Source organism: Notechis scutatus, chromosome 4, assembly GCF_049901735.1.
Source record: "Notechis scutatus isolate UNSWTSFEM ecotype Mainland chromosome 4, rNotScu1.2, whole genome shotgun sequence".
Taxonomy (NCBI): domain Eukaryota; kingdom Metazoa; phylum Chordata; class Lepidosauria; order Squamata; family Elapidae; genus Notechis; species Notechis scutatus.
Genome location: NC_142012.1, coordinates 73,063,378 through 73,080,109, shown reverse-complemented (window position 1 = coordinate 73,080,109; position 16,732 = coordinate 73,063,378). Strand labels below are relative to the sequence as shown.

At 40.3% G+C, this 16,732-nt stretch overlaps 1 protein-coding gene across 3 annotated transcripts in view; it reads right to left on the bottom strand.

Moving 5' to 3' along the window:
* ZSWIM8 (zinc finger SWIM-type containing 8) overlaps positions 1 to 16,732 on the bottom strand; it is a 75,799-nt gene that overhangs the window by 18,539 nt on the left and 40,528 nt on the right. For 2 of the 3 annotated variants that reach the window (XM_026674245.2, XM_026674246.2), the window contains exons 8-17: positions 15,991 to 16,192; positions 14,730 to 14,905; positions 12,773 to 13,772; positions 11,819 to 11,950; positions 9,382 to 9,561; positions 7,788 to 7,971; positions 6,860 to 6,958; positions 6,487 to 6,611; positions 1,866 to 2,100; positions 1,270 to 1,422 (exon numbers count right to left, since the gene is read on the bottom strand). In XM_026674245.2, coding sequence (XP_026530030.1) covers positions 1,270 to 1,422; positions 1,866 to 2,100; positions 6,487 to 6,611; positions 6,860 to 6,958; positions 7,788 to 7,971; positions 9,382 to 9,561; positions 11,819 to 11,950; positions 12,773 to 13,772; positions 14,730 to 14,905; positions 15,991 to 16,192 — 2,486 coding nt within the window. The remainder of the gene's footprint in view (positions 1 to 1,269; positions 1,423 to 1,865; positions 2,101 to 6,486; positions 6,612 to 6,859; positions 6,959 to 7,787; positions 7,972 to 9,381; positions 9,562 to 11,818; positions 11,951 to 12,772; positions 13,773 to 14,729; positions 14,906 to 15,990; positions 16,193 to 16,732) is intronic. The other variant, XM_026674247.2, reaches the window with a different exon arrangement.

Here is a 16,732-nt window from a genome sequence, read left to right as displayed (position 1 = left end):
AGCACCAAAAGAAATTACAATCAACTTCACAGACTACACACATTTATGCTAACGTAGATGTTTTTGTTTTTTTTTCCTTTTCTTTCCATTCAATTATGTCCAATTCTCGGAGACTTGATTTCCTAGTAAGGTTTTTTAGAAGTATCTTGCCACTGCCTTCTTCTTAGGGACGAGAGAAAGTGACTGGCCCAAGTTCACCCAGCTGCTTTGCCTAAGGTGGGACTAGAATTCATGGTTTCCCAGTTCCTAGGATGATGACGTGACCACTATCCAAACTGACTCTCCAATAGATATCTGGTAACTCTGCCCCAAGTTTCACAATCCTATAAACTCTTGTAATATTCTCAATCTATTTCTTACCATATTCTGACTTCTTTACGCAGCAACAATTATTAAAAGTTTGGTAATGTAACACCTCAAAGATTTTTAGCTATTTTTGATTGAAAAGAACACACTCATATGGCATTGTGTGATTCTGCAGATTTTCATGAGTTTTACTAATCTATACTTTGGGTCCCTTCACTTTTTTTAATTGGGAGAAAAATAATTCACATCATTATTTAATTTACAAATGTAATAATTGCAAAGTTACAAATAAGAAATGCATGTTTCAGCTAGCTATTTGCAAGCCTATCACCAACATGAGTACTTTATGAGAGCTTTGGGAGTGCAGTGGTTAGAATGCAGTATTGCAGGCTAATTCTGCTGATTGTCAGGGGTTTGATACTTATTGGCTCAAGATTGACGCAGCCTTCCATCCTTCCGAGGTCGGTAAAATGAGGATCTAGATTTTTGGGGGCAATATGCTGACTCTGTAAACTGTTTAGAGATGACTGTAAAGCACTACAAAACAGTATATAAGTCTAAAGGCTACTGCAATTTATATGGCTTCATTAAAATATGTATTTGTATACCTCTGTACATATCACATTATATTTTACTTTAATGGACATTTTCAGCATCATTTAAACTGGCGAGAGAGAGGGAGACAAAGCCCCAGGTCACAAAAAAGATGAATTAATTAATTCTGAACTTCAACAAATCCATCTAGAGAATAGTAGATTAGGATATAATTAACAGTTCAGATAGGTTTTCCATTCATAATCAGTGAGGGAGCATTTTTCATTAAAATGTTCCCCGATGTCAGCCAGAACCTGCCTTCTGGCTGGCCATCTTTGCCTCAATGTTGTCCCCTCTTGCAGGAACCATCTCTGAACCATCACAGGCCTTCACCCAATAGCAGAGATGTGAAGTCCACCCCCAAGTTACCTGTGTGCTTCTTTTTCTGTCTGACTGGGGAACCCCAGCATCTTCCATTGTAGCCCCCTCTACTTCCAAGAGCTATTCGGCTAGGAACTTTCCCCTCTTGCTTTAAGATACTGGATTCCACAGGTGGGTCGCAGGGGGATCTCTGAGGGTTCTCTGGGGAAGCACAAAGGGTCACTTAGAAAGGCAGTAAGGGGAAAGAGGAAGACCATTTGCAAAGAAGGATCTGTATTAATGCTATCACCATAACTCAGTTCCTTTCCTACATAAATATTGAAAGTTAAAAGTCAGGGGTAGATATTCACAGGCTGATTCGGTATCCCTTTTCCCAAATGGGAAAAAATTCCAGTTAACGTATACTGTATTAATGTATAATGTATTTTGCAGTTGGAAGAGAAAGTCCTAAAAATAAGAAAAGCTTCTTTTTGGAATTATTCTACAATAAATGACAAATTGTTTTAAGAAAAGCTGTAACTGAAAACTTTCAGGTAACCATAAGACCGAAGCCTTTACGTCAAGAAAATAAAAGCTGTTTATTTCCTATTTCTCCTGGTCCTGAGAAAAGGGCAGTTGGTGTCCTTTGTCACAGCTGTCCATACCTTGGGTAGTCTTCTCCATAAAGGGTTCAGAAGGATTGCTTTGGACTGCAGGTGGTACACCTGTCTGCTGTGCAACAGATGTTCCTGGCAGATGTTGCATGGGTGCAGTTGATTGGGTAGCATGTTTGGAAGGAGATTTCTGATTAGGTACTGTAGGCTTGCTGGATGAGTAGAATGAACTCAGAGTTTGAGGTTTGTGTGTCTGACTTTCCCTGTCCAGCAGCTTATCTAAGATCTACAAAACAGGGAACAGGAGAATGCAGAGGTTACTCTTTGAGCTAAATACTTCGGGAATGGAAAGGATAATGTGGCATAATCAAAATTCATCTAAAATCAGAAGGGGCTGCGTTCATATGACAGGCATGAGGCTAAGTTCTCATGCAGCTAATCAGTCAGTTTATTGTACAAATTCAGGTAATTAGCTTATTTAGTTACAGTAATGTAACTTATAACATAAGGCAGAGACCTTTTTGTGTCCTTGAATGTATTCATTTTTCCCCAATTAAGCCTTCCCAAAATCTTTTAGGACTAAGGATTGTCCTTCAAACTCTGGCAGGATCAGAAGAAAGAAACTTACGGCAAACATATATTCTAATTTAATCTTACAGTACATTAATTCATTACAGTAAATCTGAATATTTAAAAGCAATCCTCTTCTATCTTGATAAGAATTCCAATTTAGTTTTCCCCAGAACATGTCCTTGACTTATGAAATTATATTTATATTTGCATGCAGTCTATTCTTAAAGGCTCTGGGCAGTAAGATCAGCATAAAATAAAAAGTCAATTGCCTCAAAAATAATAAACCCATACATATCATCATCATCATCATCAGTTCCTGTATAGAGCATATTGGGCAGCAAGTGTTTTCAAGCAGTTTCTATCATTTGCAGCATCTTCAGCATCATCCCAGGGGGACATTAATAATCTTAAGATCTTCCTTAACTGTTTGGTGCTAGATTTTCCAAGGCCAGCATGATTTTTTCTTTCCTGCAGGAAGCATCCAAGGTAGTACAATTTTTGGATGCAGGTCTTTAGGCATGGCCAACAAGCCGCATTCAACATTCATTCACAGTTCTCAATAGGTGTTCTTAATCTGATCTTTGTAGTACTTTTTCATTAGTGATATGGCTATGATATGAGACATGGAGGATTCTTCTCAAGCAGCATTGTTGGAAAACATTTATCTGTTTAATCATCGTGGCTGTGCATTTCCATTAAACGGAGCGTAATCAATTTTATTGACTTCAAAAAGTTGATTGACTCAATTCATCAAGTATCATTATGGAATGCCGTAAAGTGCTTTGGTATTTCTCAATGTTTTATAAACATCTTTAAGAGTCTGTATTATAACTTTAGCTGCTATGTACAAATGGAATGTGGCAACACAGCTTTCTTTAACATCAATACAGGAGTAAGACAGGGATGTATGCTTTCGTCATTCTTGTTTCTCCTTTCCATGGACTTTGTTATGCATAGAGCAATGGATGCGCAGTGGTTAAAATGCAGTACTGCAGGCCACTTCTGCTGACTATCGGCTGCCTGCAATTTGGCAGATCGAATCTCATCAGGCTCAAGGTTGACTCAGCCTTCCATCCTTCCGAGGTGGGTAAAATGAGGATCCAGATTGTTGTGGGCAAGAGGCTGACTCTGTAAACCACTTAGAGAGGGCTGTAAAGCACTATGAAGCAGTATATAAGTCTAAGTGCTATTGCTATTGCTATAACCTTAGCTTTGGCAACAGCCCATCTAACAGATAAGATTTTGTGGATGACATTGCATTGCTTGGTAAAACAATGAGGTTCTTACAAGAAATGACCACTAGCTTAGAAACTGAGGCCAAAAAGATTGGCTTATGTACAAATCTTAAACAGACCAAGTTTATGCAAGTTGGAAGTGCTCAGGATAATATGCCTGTAGCAGGTCTTGTCCAGGCTATAAAACAAGTCCAACAATGTACTTATCTTGGTAACAGTATGTCTATTGATGGAGGTATACATGAGGACATTAACCATCGAATTGGCCATGTTTTGACAGAACATCTTGTTATACCGACAGCAACATATGCTTGTGAAACCCACATATAACTCAAACAAAAATAATATCAAAATAACAAAGCAAGAATATAGCAGTCATGCATGTAAGAGATTCCAACCTTCAATGACAACGTAGCCTGTGCTAAATAAGTTTTAACAATTTTTTTTTCTAAAAGCATGACGGAAGGAACAGATTGAATCCCCATGGGGAGTTACTTCAAGAATATGGGATCACCAACACCAACACCACCAAAAACAACAAAAACCCATTTACTTTTGAGGATCTACTAGAGGAATGTTTTAATAGAAGGGATTTGGATGGAGCTGATCCTCTCTGAACTTGTTGGATAGGCAGATAAAGGCAAGGGAAGGTGGTCCTCGGGTATTCTAGTCTAGAATCAGGTAGGGTTTTAATGGTGACAATCAATATCTTAGATGCACCAGGAGACCAGCAGACAACGAACAAAGTCTCCAAAGCACTGTAATCATAAAAAATATATCATGATACACTTGCCATTGTCCTGGCCATCATATTTTGCTCAGGTTTTGGGTTGTGAATGAATTCTTTCCAGGTGCACCTCCCAAATCACTTTAAAATATTCAAAATAGGAGTGACTAAGGTACAAGTGAATGTGAAACTGAGCCTTCCAATGCAGGAATGACCACAATTTGTACATACAATTTATCTGTAAAAAAATAAAAACTGTAGCCTGCTAATGGAGTAAGAGCTGCAAATCAGGGCAATTTCCTTAGAATCAGTTACCCAAAACCTCAAGCCATTGTGTCTTGAGTGAATTCAGTTTGAGCCTATTTCTCCCAGTAGCCTTCAGTCACTGGATCAGCTGTGAAGCAGGGGATACTGTGGCACTCTGAAAGAGCAGCAGGAGACCATACTTGCATCCAGGCTTGGAGCAGGATTTTGGCCTGAAATCCAACAGCCAAAGACCCAGATAATCCACTACTAAAAAGAGAAGGTGGCAGGCCAATTTAAAATTAACAAAATAATTGCACTTCATTCTTTCTCTAAAAACACTATGGCTTGAATTCAACCTCCTGTCACCAAGCAAGGTATCTTAACCAACCATGAGCAGCAGAGATCCAATTGAGTAGTGGCAAACTTGACACTACAGACAGCCTTGATTCCTCAGTGCCCAGATCACTTCAAACAAAGCTCCTGTCATCTCCAACCCTCACTCTGTCCAACTAGAACTCAACTCTATTTTATAATTGTATGTATGTATGTATGTATGTATGTATGTATGTATGTATTCTAATTTTATTTGCCAACAGCTGCAAGAATTCTTCATGGTAACTCTCCAGACCTTCTTGGCAATTGACATTCCTTAAAAGGGTCATCTTAAAAAGGGGCTGCTGGATAACATTCAGCAAATACAGTTAAGAGCAGCAAAGATGTCCCTTTTGCCACTGACGGTCCAGTTAGATTCCTGCCGAGTCTTCCCCTCCAAAAATGAACTGGTTAGCTCCTCTGTTCTTCATTTCCACGAGCTATTCTGGAAGGCAAGGAACTGCAGCGGTTATGTGAAGAGAAGAGGCCACCCCAGTGCAAGTTTCCTTGGTGCTCTCTTATTCCAGTGGATTTTGATCACCAGGTCTCAGAAACCCCTGAAAAACTGTGAAAACCCGGTGGATCCATTAAGTGCCTGGGGTAGACTGATCTAATCACTCCTTCCTCACTTTTTTGGTTCTTTTTCTTATTTCCATATTACTAGAGTTCTGGAAATAAATTATGGAAAGGAAATAAAGACTCTTTCTATCTAGCAAGACTACCTGATTCGGCAACAGCTTTGTTCCCTATGCCATCCATCTAGTAAACTCACAAGATTCATGTTTCTCGCCATGTACATGTATACATCCAAACTAGACTGTGTTGTTTCTCTGTGTCATATCTGGGTATATGCTTAATTTTGTGTTTGTTTATTCTGTCATGGTTATGTAGTGTATATTGGAGGTGGAGACCCTTTGAGCGCTACATGCAATGAAATTTCATTTTAATGTATGCTGATTGGCATACATTCAAAATGACAATAAAGCTATTCTATTCTATTCTATTCTATTCATCAATTCAGTTCTATTCAGCAGGATAACTTTTGGGGATGTGGGAAAAATGTAAAAGAAACATAGGCCAAATGAATCTGATAGTTGCAAAAGACTACGAAGACATTATTTGGGCCACAAGTTCAGCAACAGTTGCTAACTCTTCCGTTCTAAGCACTCTTTTCATGGTCTCATGATCAAATTAGAGTATATATTTCTTTTTTTTAGTATATATATTATTGTATTCATCATAAGTAGAGTATATATTTCGCAGCCCATGCTTCCCAATATACACATGCACACAGAAACATACAGGTGCATTACAGGGAAACACACAGGGGCAACTCACACAGCACCCACCCTAATTAGACCATCTCTCTCACACGTACACATCAAACGGTACTGTAAATCTTCAAAAGTTAAGTCTTGCGAAAGTTAGTTGGTTTCCAAGAAAACTCTGAAAAGTTTACTTATTTAAAAACAAACAAAAGATGATGTTCCATTTCTAAACATTTCCAAAAACCACTTACTTTTTTGAGTTTAGACTGATCATCCTTATAAGTGATCATCAGGGCTAAAGCTAGATCGCCTTTCTCTCTTCGAGTACCTTCACAGAGAAGAGGATGCTCTGCTTCACTCACTGTTGTCTTCATGCCTGCAAAGCAGAATCCAAGAATGTTGTCCTACTTTATGTAAGTACTAAAAGGTTCCTACTAGGACAAGGCATTTTCTCCTAAGTTTTCTGCTTCTGAGGCCTGGGCTTCCCGTTATTTCAATTCTATTTAGGTAATGCAAGAAGAGAATTCCACTTCTGCTGAATCCAGATCACTACGTGACATGGGCAGGAACTCTTTTAAAATTATAGGAGCTAATGTAGGGGGGGGGGGGGAACGAAGCACTCACCAAGTGCTGCCACGGCTGCCTCAAAGCCAAGTTCTTCATCTCCAGGCATTTCATTGTTCCAATTACGGCTTGGGGGTCTTGACCCTGTAGGGGAAACCACTAGGACAGGAACAGAGATATTAATTAGCTCTGCAGAGAATAAACATTGCCTGGAGTGGTAAAGAAAAAAGCAGTGCAAATATTGTATTTTAACAACTTGTACAATATCGCTACAGTTAAACCAACATGATCAAATTTTCCTCAATACCATATTGAGACACTTTATCCTACTGAAGACATTTCTTTTACAACTCTAATTGCAATTTAACACATGGCACATGTGGTAATTCAGAATGAAAAGAGGATTGCAGTCACCACAAGGAAGAGTGCATTGTTTTGGCTTCCTCAGAGCTGTAAAATATGATCTCAGATTTGGTGCTTTATCTGAAAAAAAAAAAAGAATCTGCAGTAGAGATTCGGCAAGTAGTCACCGAAACTGGCCACCTGCTTTAAGAAGCTGGGCATGACACCTATATAAATTAGAGCAACCTCGTCTCCCCTGGTGCCCACTGAATACTTCGATTCCCATCAGATCCAGGCCAGCAACAGGGATAAATTAGTTTGTACCCCTAAGTTTCTGGTGAGTAATTTAGAGGAGGGCTGTCTGTTGGTAATATTAGGACATAGTTAAGGATGTTTTAGAGACTGACTGACAATCCCCTATTCAGAAAGGCTTTGTGATGAAAGATAAGCTCAGGACTTCCACAGCTCCTTCACATGTAAGCAGGTGTTAACAGGTGGGTTTTTTTTAACCTTACAAAAAACATGAAGTTCTCATGGACACATGAACCAACAGACATAAATGAACAGACTGTGGAAAGTGTAGAGGGGTGAGCAAACCTTTCCTCAAGGGGCTGTTTCTCTTTGGGTAAATATGCAGGGGTTTTACCTGGAGCACATAAGACATCAAATATGAAGCTAGCTAGCATGAGAGGCAGGACAGGGCGGTAATCACACAGTGTTCCTTCCCTCAGCTCTTCAGCCCTCCCCCGAATAGTATTCATCTCGCTAGAGCCAAGTGGGATCTTCTTCAACAAGGCCACGATCTCAGACTCCTGGTATGCCAGCTTGACCTGTGTGATATGGATCAGGGAGAAATATGCACAAGGCTTTTATTTTAACGAACACATTATTGTACACAAAGACTGGATAATGACATTAAGAAAAAATGCTTTGTAGTGAGGCGTAAGAATCCTTGCCTCAGGCAGAGAGGACTGTTTTTATCCAGTGAAGGCTACCAAGAAATTCCCTAACTTTGGGGACAAAACTCAATCCATGATCCTCTGCAGAGCCATACAAAAGTCTATGTAAGTCTGTGAAGAATATGCATCTCGAACTGCACATTTTGGAAACTAAACAAAATAACCAGCTAACAGATTCTATCAAAAGCAATACAGGTAGTCCTTGATTTATGATTTAGCAACTGTTTGACAGCACTGTAAAAAGTAACTTATGACTGGTCCTCACACTTATGCCCATCACAGTGTCCCTGCAATCATGTGATCAAAGTCTGGGTACTTGGCAACTGGCTTGTATTTATGACAACTGCAGTATCCTGCAGCTATGTGATTGCCAAGGTAGCAGAGAAAGTCATGGGTCACAGTCATGTGATGTCTCATTTAATGATCACACTCCTCAGAAATACATTTTCCAGACCCAGTTGTGGTCATAAGTTAAGGACTACCTATACTGTATCACTGTGGGCTGTAAAAAAAGGTCAGCCTATTATAATAGTATGACAACAATAGCACAGTAGTTTTTATCTAGAGTTTAGGGGAAATTCTTTCAGCCAAATAATTTGAACCAAGAGCTAGAGGTGCAAAACCAAAACCTCAGGCAGTTTCATTAACGATATAACGTTTCATTATCTTCAGGATTCTCTAGGTACGCAATTTCCTCCCCCCTCCCATTAAAGTGCTAAATAAGCCACCAAATACCGTGTTTCCCCGAAAATAAGACCCTGGCTTATTATGGTTTTTTTGCCATCAAAAAAGACACCGGGTTTTATTTTCAGGGGGAGTCATCCACTGACTAACCTCACTTGCGCGGGTCTCCCCCAGCCTCCTTTTCCCTGTCAGAGGCCTCCAGGAACTTCTTCTTCTTCTGCGACCAGCGTGGCTTTGCTGAAGGCCTCTGCAGCCGACAGCAGAGTTCCAGATCGATCCGGAGCTTTGCTCTCAGCCCTAGAGGCCCTCAGGAAAGCCTTGCCAGCCTTGCCGGCTGCAGAAGAAATGGGCCGGCAAGGCAGGTGTCGGGGTGTGCAAGGCCTGGCTACAACTATCCAAAACTAAGCAGTAGGGCAGCTCCACCCCACATCTCCACCCTAGCTTAATTTTTACCCATCCATTCAAGTGGGTGGGATCTTAATTAGGGCTTATTTTGGGGAGTAGGGCTTATATTGGGCTCACATGTAAAAATCAAGCTAGGACTTACTTTTAGGGTAGGTCATATTTTGGGGAAAACAGAGGAAACAGGGTACATACCTCCAGGGCCTTGGTTGATGCTGGCGGCCTCTGTAACTCCAGAGCAAACATGCCAATCTGGAAAGCTAGATTGTGATATTCCTGCCGCTCACTCAGTACAGTCAGCAGAAAAGCAGCTTTGGATAAAGTATTCGTTGCCATCCAAGTCTGTTTGCTGGTAGATACTTTGTTTTTCTTTCCCTGTAGGATGGAGGATTAGAAGGCTGAATGTGAATTTCTCTGTACTTGATTCTATTAAAAAAACAATTTAAAAATGATAAGCACGCCTAGGAACCGATTTCAATTATATGCCATTTTAGATGTATAAAAACATGGGTTCTTGCCACTCCTTTTTCTTAAGGGCTACACGCCTAGTCATAGCAGCAGCTAACTCCTCTTGGCTGAGCAGGATTAGCAGATCTGAATGGGAGATAATCAGGATATCCCAGACTACAAACCACACTAGGAAACTGGGAGAACATTTAAGAAGAAAAGCAACTGCATTTTCCCATGTTGCTTAGCTTAACTTAAGGGAATTTTTACACATCTTTAATGTACATATTTGACATGCATGTTTATAATCAGACAAGTGCATTTCAAAACACAGAGCAACTACAACTGAGTAATTAGCTTCATTCATATTAAAATACGAATACATCTGGTTTCCTAGCCTCAGCTGAAATTCTGATTTCAGTTGTACCCCATCAGGGCAAATTCAGTCTAGACCAGGGCTGTCAAACTTCCAGCCTGCAGACCAGATGCGTCATGTGCTGGCCATGCCCACGCCTGGTTTAGCAAAAGGGGAGGGGAGAGAAAGTCCCGATTTGCCACTTGACAGTGCCGTGACAACATGCGTTTGACACCCTTGGTCCAGATCCATCCCAAGAAGGTTATGTGAGGAAAAATCTATACATAAAACAAAATGAGCCAATAGAAGCTTTATGAAGTATAACAAAGAATGCTATATATTCACCATATGAGAGAATAGTATTTGTTTTTATTTGCACTATGTCATAAACTTTTGAAAGTAAAATGCAACTCAGCTTCAGCATCATTAAAGAAATGTTTTTTAATAAAGTGACTTTGTAGATAAAGCATAAATTTAAAGGAAAAAAACTCTAAAATTTGCCATCCATTTTAATGAGCAATTCTGACTTATACTTCCCAATGCTTTACCTTCACACCCTCATTCACACACTCACCAATAGATGTTTTTAGGGATAAAAAGATATGAGAATCAAATATACCTGTCTGTCCTTGGAATAAGGATAGGACATAAGTGTGCTTTAAATGGATAAATAAGCAATGTGAGATTTCTTTTCTCTACAAGGTGACAAAAAAGATGCTCCTCCAGAACCACATCTGAACAATTTTAAGTGAAATGGAGTAACTCTGTAATATGGAGTAATTATGCCTCACTCAATTCTTCATATATTGCATTACTTGCAGTCATATATTCAGTATTCATTATTTTCTAATATATTTTTTGAGAGCCTGTTTGGTGTTGTGGTTAAACATCAGGCTAAAAACCAGGAGATTGTGAGCTGGGCCCCCACTTTGGGCACAAAGCCAGCTGGGTGACCTGGGGAAGCCCCTCTCTCAGCTCTTGGGGGGAGAAAGGCCATGGCAAATTTGTTACGGGAGTTCCCAAGAATTGGATGCAATTGAACAAAGAAGAAAAACCCCTTATGGCAAAATGAGGGTGAGGCGTTCCTATTTGTATCAAAAAGCATTTCTACTCATTCAGCTATTTTGTTTTAAGATTCAATCACACCTTGCATTAGAATTCAAAAGTTCCTTCAGTGTTTCAATACCTTTATCATCCAAAATCATATAATCCTCACCATCCACCTTTCCTTGTTCATTTTTAATCCCAACACACAATCCTTGAGGGAGTCCAGTCACTTCCTCCACTCCCTGCAACAGCTATTCTTACTCCCAACTTTATATTTCTTCCAGGTCCATTATCCCACACTGAACATCATTCTGTAACAGTTGCAAAGAAATTAGCCAAAGCTCTTCAGAAGATGCATCCGTTCTCCTAGTTAGCCTTCACATAGAAAACATAGATTCATAGGGCTGGAAGGAACCTCAGAGTTCTTCTAGTCCAACCCCCACCCCACCTCAATGGTTAAGGCAGGAGATAACCATTATAAGTACAGGTTGTTCTGCAGCTGGCCTGTTGTTTCCCCACCACCATCACAGTGGAGAATGTGATGATGGACAGAAAGCATTACAACAGAGGAAGACAGCATCCAATAGGGAATGCACCTCAAAAGGAATGCAGTCAATTATCTCAAAATATCACAGCATAACTATCAACTGGCGCTTCAAAGTAAGGGTTTATACTTATTACAGCATTAACATTATCCACAGCTACACACACATCTAAAACTCCTACTAGCTATTATCCGACTCTGGTCTTCCCGTTTAAATTATGTTTCTATCAGTATTGTACCTTGGTTGGGGGTTGCTCCACTTTGAGATCAGGAGGGTTAGCCAGTAAGTCTTTTGCAAGTTCCACAGTGAGACGACAAGCTTCACTGCTATAGCCGTGTGCATGAAGAGCCTCTGCGCAGGCAAACAGGACCTGTAAATTGAGAATTGCAGCAAAACCAGTCTAATTCTTGCTTCCTTTTCTCTCCGCTCTCAGTCTTAGAGGCCTAGGAACTTCACTGCTGAAACTCAGGGCATCTCTTGTTGCCGTTCCCATGGGAGAGATAGATTACAACTATACTGTTTCTTAAGTCCTCCAATAAGCATATCACAAAAAATAACTCAACTTTCTCCAAGTCCCAGTTCAATCTAGCCACTTGTGGGAAATGCCCAACATTCCTTGCACTCCCTTACCAACCCCTACCTGCACATTTGGAGCGTGTGACTCTTCAGGTCCAACACAGGAGAGGTACTCAATGGCTACCATGCGAGGCAAGAAATAAACTGAGAGAAACACATGATGCTGCCTTGTATGGTCCACGTGCTCAATGCTTTGTAGTCTGACTGACAGTTTAAAATCTCAAGCAGAAGTTCAGTTATGTAAAATCCATTTGGAAATGCAGATACAAAGGATGCAGTTCAGAACTTCTGCATGAAACGTGTATCTTACTACCAAATTTTGCACCTTTCATTAATCCTATAGTCTTGTCAAAATGGCTGACATAACACAGCATGCTACAAATTACTATTATGCAAAATATGCCTGAATTACATTCCTTTTTCCTTGATCAAGTGCTACAGATAAAAGTTAACCCAGAAGAATAAATGTATCAATATTGATACAAATATTATTTATAAAGTTGTTATCTTAGTTTCATAGTCCTTCACTGTTACATAATAAGACAAATGTTTTTCATTCTTCCCAGTAGGAACATATACTGCGGGAGCCTAATGAGTCAGGAGCTTACAGGCCTACCTCCATTCGATTTTCTTGCTCCAAGGGTTTTATTCCAGCAAACATGTCTTGTTCCTCTTCAATCCCACCCTCTGCTTTCTCATCTTCTTCCTTAGCCACCTCCTGGGGATTTAAATAATACACTTGATAATCATCTTCTTCCTCTTCTCCTCCAGCAGCGCCATTTTCCTCCACCTCTTTTGGCTTTGAACATACCCCAGCACTACTTTCATCAGGGCCATGGAGGTCATCGTCTCCACTGCCCGCTTCCTCCACGGGTTCCTTTGAAAGTTTCTTTGTGGAAGGACTGCTTCTGAGGGTAGGCTCGGTTGCCTCGGAGAAATACACCCCACCGTCATCCTCAAAAGTATCTCTGTAGCTTCTGCTCAACGGGCTGTCGGTGAAGCTGAATGTATTGCTTGCCTCTGCTCCAAGAGCCAAGCTGCTGTCATCTAAAGTCAATTCAGCCAAGTCCGGCTCCAAAGAGCTGTCCTCACTGCTCATACGACGCTTCCCACCATGTTTGCTGGCTAAGTTCTTTCCCACCGGAAGCTTGCCCTTGTTCACGGCTGTTTTATATGAAGCTTTGTCACCTTCTGCTGAAAGTCTTCTCAGAACCCGCTGGGGGCCTTCAGACACAACTTTCCGTTTCCCAATAAGTTCTTTGGGGCGTACAGCTGGCTCCTGAGAGACGAGCCGTGACCTGTCTCCTAGCTGCAAACATGTCCCCATGGCATCTGTTCCATGGCCTCTCCCTGCATCAGAAAAATTTTCTATACACGGTGGCCTGCAGTTCCTCTGCTGAATGGCCTTTACCCAACAAAAGGAGTTCTTTTTGTCAGCACTGCTGTAGGTGATGCCTGGAATAGGATACGCCTCCTCCCAATTGAAGTAGCAAGCTTCCACGGCTGGTTTGAATCCATGGAATAACTTCTCAAGAGACTTCTTATGCTGCCCTCTTTTGACATTGTCTATTACCTTCAACTGCCACTGCCTTAGCTGCGTGCACAAGTCCCTTCGCCTAGCCAGGATGGAAGGAAAGAAACAAGTAAGAGGCAAAAGTGACCTATTAAACGCAAACATCAAAATGTATTGTTTGCTCATTTAATTTCTTGCTAACCAAGTACTCTTACATTTTATCAGAACTCTAATATTCTAATACTTAATTTCATTTTTATGTCACAGAAAAAAATCCTCAAATTATCAAAGCTCCTATGAAAATTCCTAACACCGATCCTAGTAGCAATTTAGTTAGTTGCCTATACAGTTCATTACAGAGTTCTCCAACATTTCCACCTTTGTGGACCTGTGGGGGGAGAAGAGGGGACAGTTCCATGCAAATGGAGCATGCAGCTCCATTTGCACAAGTGGTGTGCCTGCGTGCCTGCCGTTAACTTAAATGGAGCCCGTGTGCTAGTCTGCTGCTTGCATAAGTGAAGATGCTTGGGCACATTTGCCAGCAGTTTCTACAGCCCGATTGCAATCCCCTCACAGCCCACTAGTGGGCTGCGGCCCACAGGCTGGACACCCCTGGTCTATTGCGTTTGCAAAGAAATTCAAAGGAAATATTCTTAGATCCCACTGGATATGCTCCACGTTTCATATTGTAAGTATATTGTTTGAGTTGTAAGTTGTAGGTCTTCAAAAGCAAGATAATGGTTTTAATTAAAAATTTAAAACATGCTTAAGAAAAATATAAAGCAAACATTTTTATAGAAAACATGAGAGCAAATACAGTACTACTCATTATGACTATGTATTTTAATAGTTCGAACAGGAATTCAAGAAAACACAGGTTAAACTGGCAAAAAGTTTTTAGAATATTTCAATGCCATGTAACACCCATCCATGTTTGGAGTAAGATGCAATCAAGCAAAGAAACTGGATATGAACATTACAACAAAAATAATAGGCAAGTATCCATTCATAGACTTTTGCCAAGGTCCTCTTTGTTATGGACTTTCAGAATTACACCTACCGGTGAGGGCTGATGGTTGGGTCCAAAACAGCAAGTCTCCAAAGAACCACCATCTCATCACACATACTTGCACAAGCATGAGCAGCAACTTCAGACTGACCATTGCCCCGGCCAGTGTGCCCACTTGCACTACTATGGGAGGCAGAAGTCCTTACACTGTACCACCAGCCAGTTATCTGTAGACAAATGATGCAGAATGTCAGATGCTCAAACTTCATACTTATTTTTTCTTAATCCAGTGGACTGCACGATTCTTCAGTTCTAACTATTGTCAGAAACATGCGCGAGACATTATAAATCACAGAGTTGGAAGTCTCTTCTGGTCCAATCACCTGCTCATGGTAGGAATTCTCAGGTCATCCCAGACAAATGGATGGCCAGCTAATGTTTAGAAATCTCATAGAGTGGAACATCCATACTCTTTTCTAGGAGGTAGGATGTTCCCTTATTTATAGCTTTCACACACACAAAAATCTTCCTGAGTATGGATGTCCATGTTTAGCTTCCATCCATCTATTTTTATTCTACCTCCAAGCGTTATGGAGAATAAATCCATATCCTGTTCTTCAAACGTTAAAAGATTGCTATCATGTCTCTCTTAAACTATCTCAACTTTAGCTTAAAAGTTATTTTACCATTTATTTTTAGGGTTTAGCTCTCCTCCCCCTCACAATTTCCCCCATCTCCTCTGCATTCTTTCCTTAGCATCCTTCTCATACTGAGAGAACCAGAATTCAGCACATCATTCTAAGTGCAATCCGACTAGTGCAACACGGAGCAGTACTATTTTTTATGATCTCATTGCTATATTGCTGTTGATGGAACCCAAGTGTGTTGAAGTGAATTTTTTCATTCTTTTGTGGGATTAGAGACCAAAAATCAGGGCTTTGCCTCCATGAGTCTTAACACACCAATTTCCTGCTTTATTTGGCCAAAAATAGCACCATCACAGAAAAACATAGGCTGAATGTATATGCAATAGAGCCTTACAGAAATAGTATTTCAATTACTGCCTCTTTTTTTTTGGCTAAACACATTTAAAAAATAAACCACCAAAAATTGGCTAAATTCTAGAAATGGAAATTGATGGTGTCCAAACAATAGTTTGTGGAATAGCCACCTCTGTTCTAACACTATATTGCTGTACTGTTAGGCATTTTTCTGATTCTTCATTTTCCTTCAAATTTCTAGATAAGCGACATGACCATTCCATCCCATGCACAAGTTTCTGTGAGAATTTGTTTAACAAAGGAAATAATACCTGTTCATATGTTAGACACTGGTCTGTCAGGATCTCCAGAAGAGGAGCTGCGTTGGTATCCCGTCTCTTAAACATCTCACGTACAATTGAAAGCAGGTTCCATATGCCTTCTGGCTCTCTCCCTCTCAGGGGGCGTAACAGACAGGCCCACTCAGCAGCAGCTGGGGGCTCCGTAGAGGACAAGTACATGGAATTCACATCACTGTAGCGTTGGAAAAAGTGGGTGGGGGGAGGAGATGGCAGAACTTAAAACTGATGCTTGAACTTCGGATAATAATTTATGAAACTCTGAATGTAGGAGACTTCTTTATAGATTTTATCTCCTTAATCCATCTGTCCAATCAGGAAGAGTCTAGCACTGTTTAATATCAAAAAAGGACAAGAGGTCAGGTACCAAATGTATGGCAACTCCCTCCCACCAAATCTTTTTGTGTCACTTCAGTCCTCTTCTTCAATTGTTGCTTACTGTAGTTATTTCACCCAAATTAAATTTTGTGATTTTAAAATTAGTTTTCCCTTTGAGCTGCATATGGAACATCAACATTGTGAAATAATGTGGCTGAGATTTAAGAAATCGTAGGTTGTATTTTCAACACAGCCATTTTCTGGCTTTGCTCATAGCACTTTTTCCCAAACATACTGAGCATCAAAATAAGATCTACATGCAAGCTTCAATTTGAAAATATGCACACAGACAGAATTGTATGTCATCCACATACTATTGATACTAAATCTTAAAATT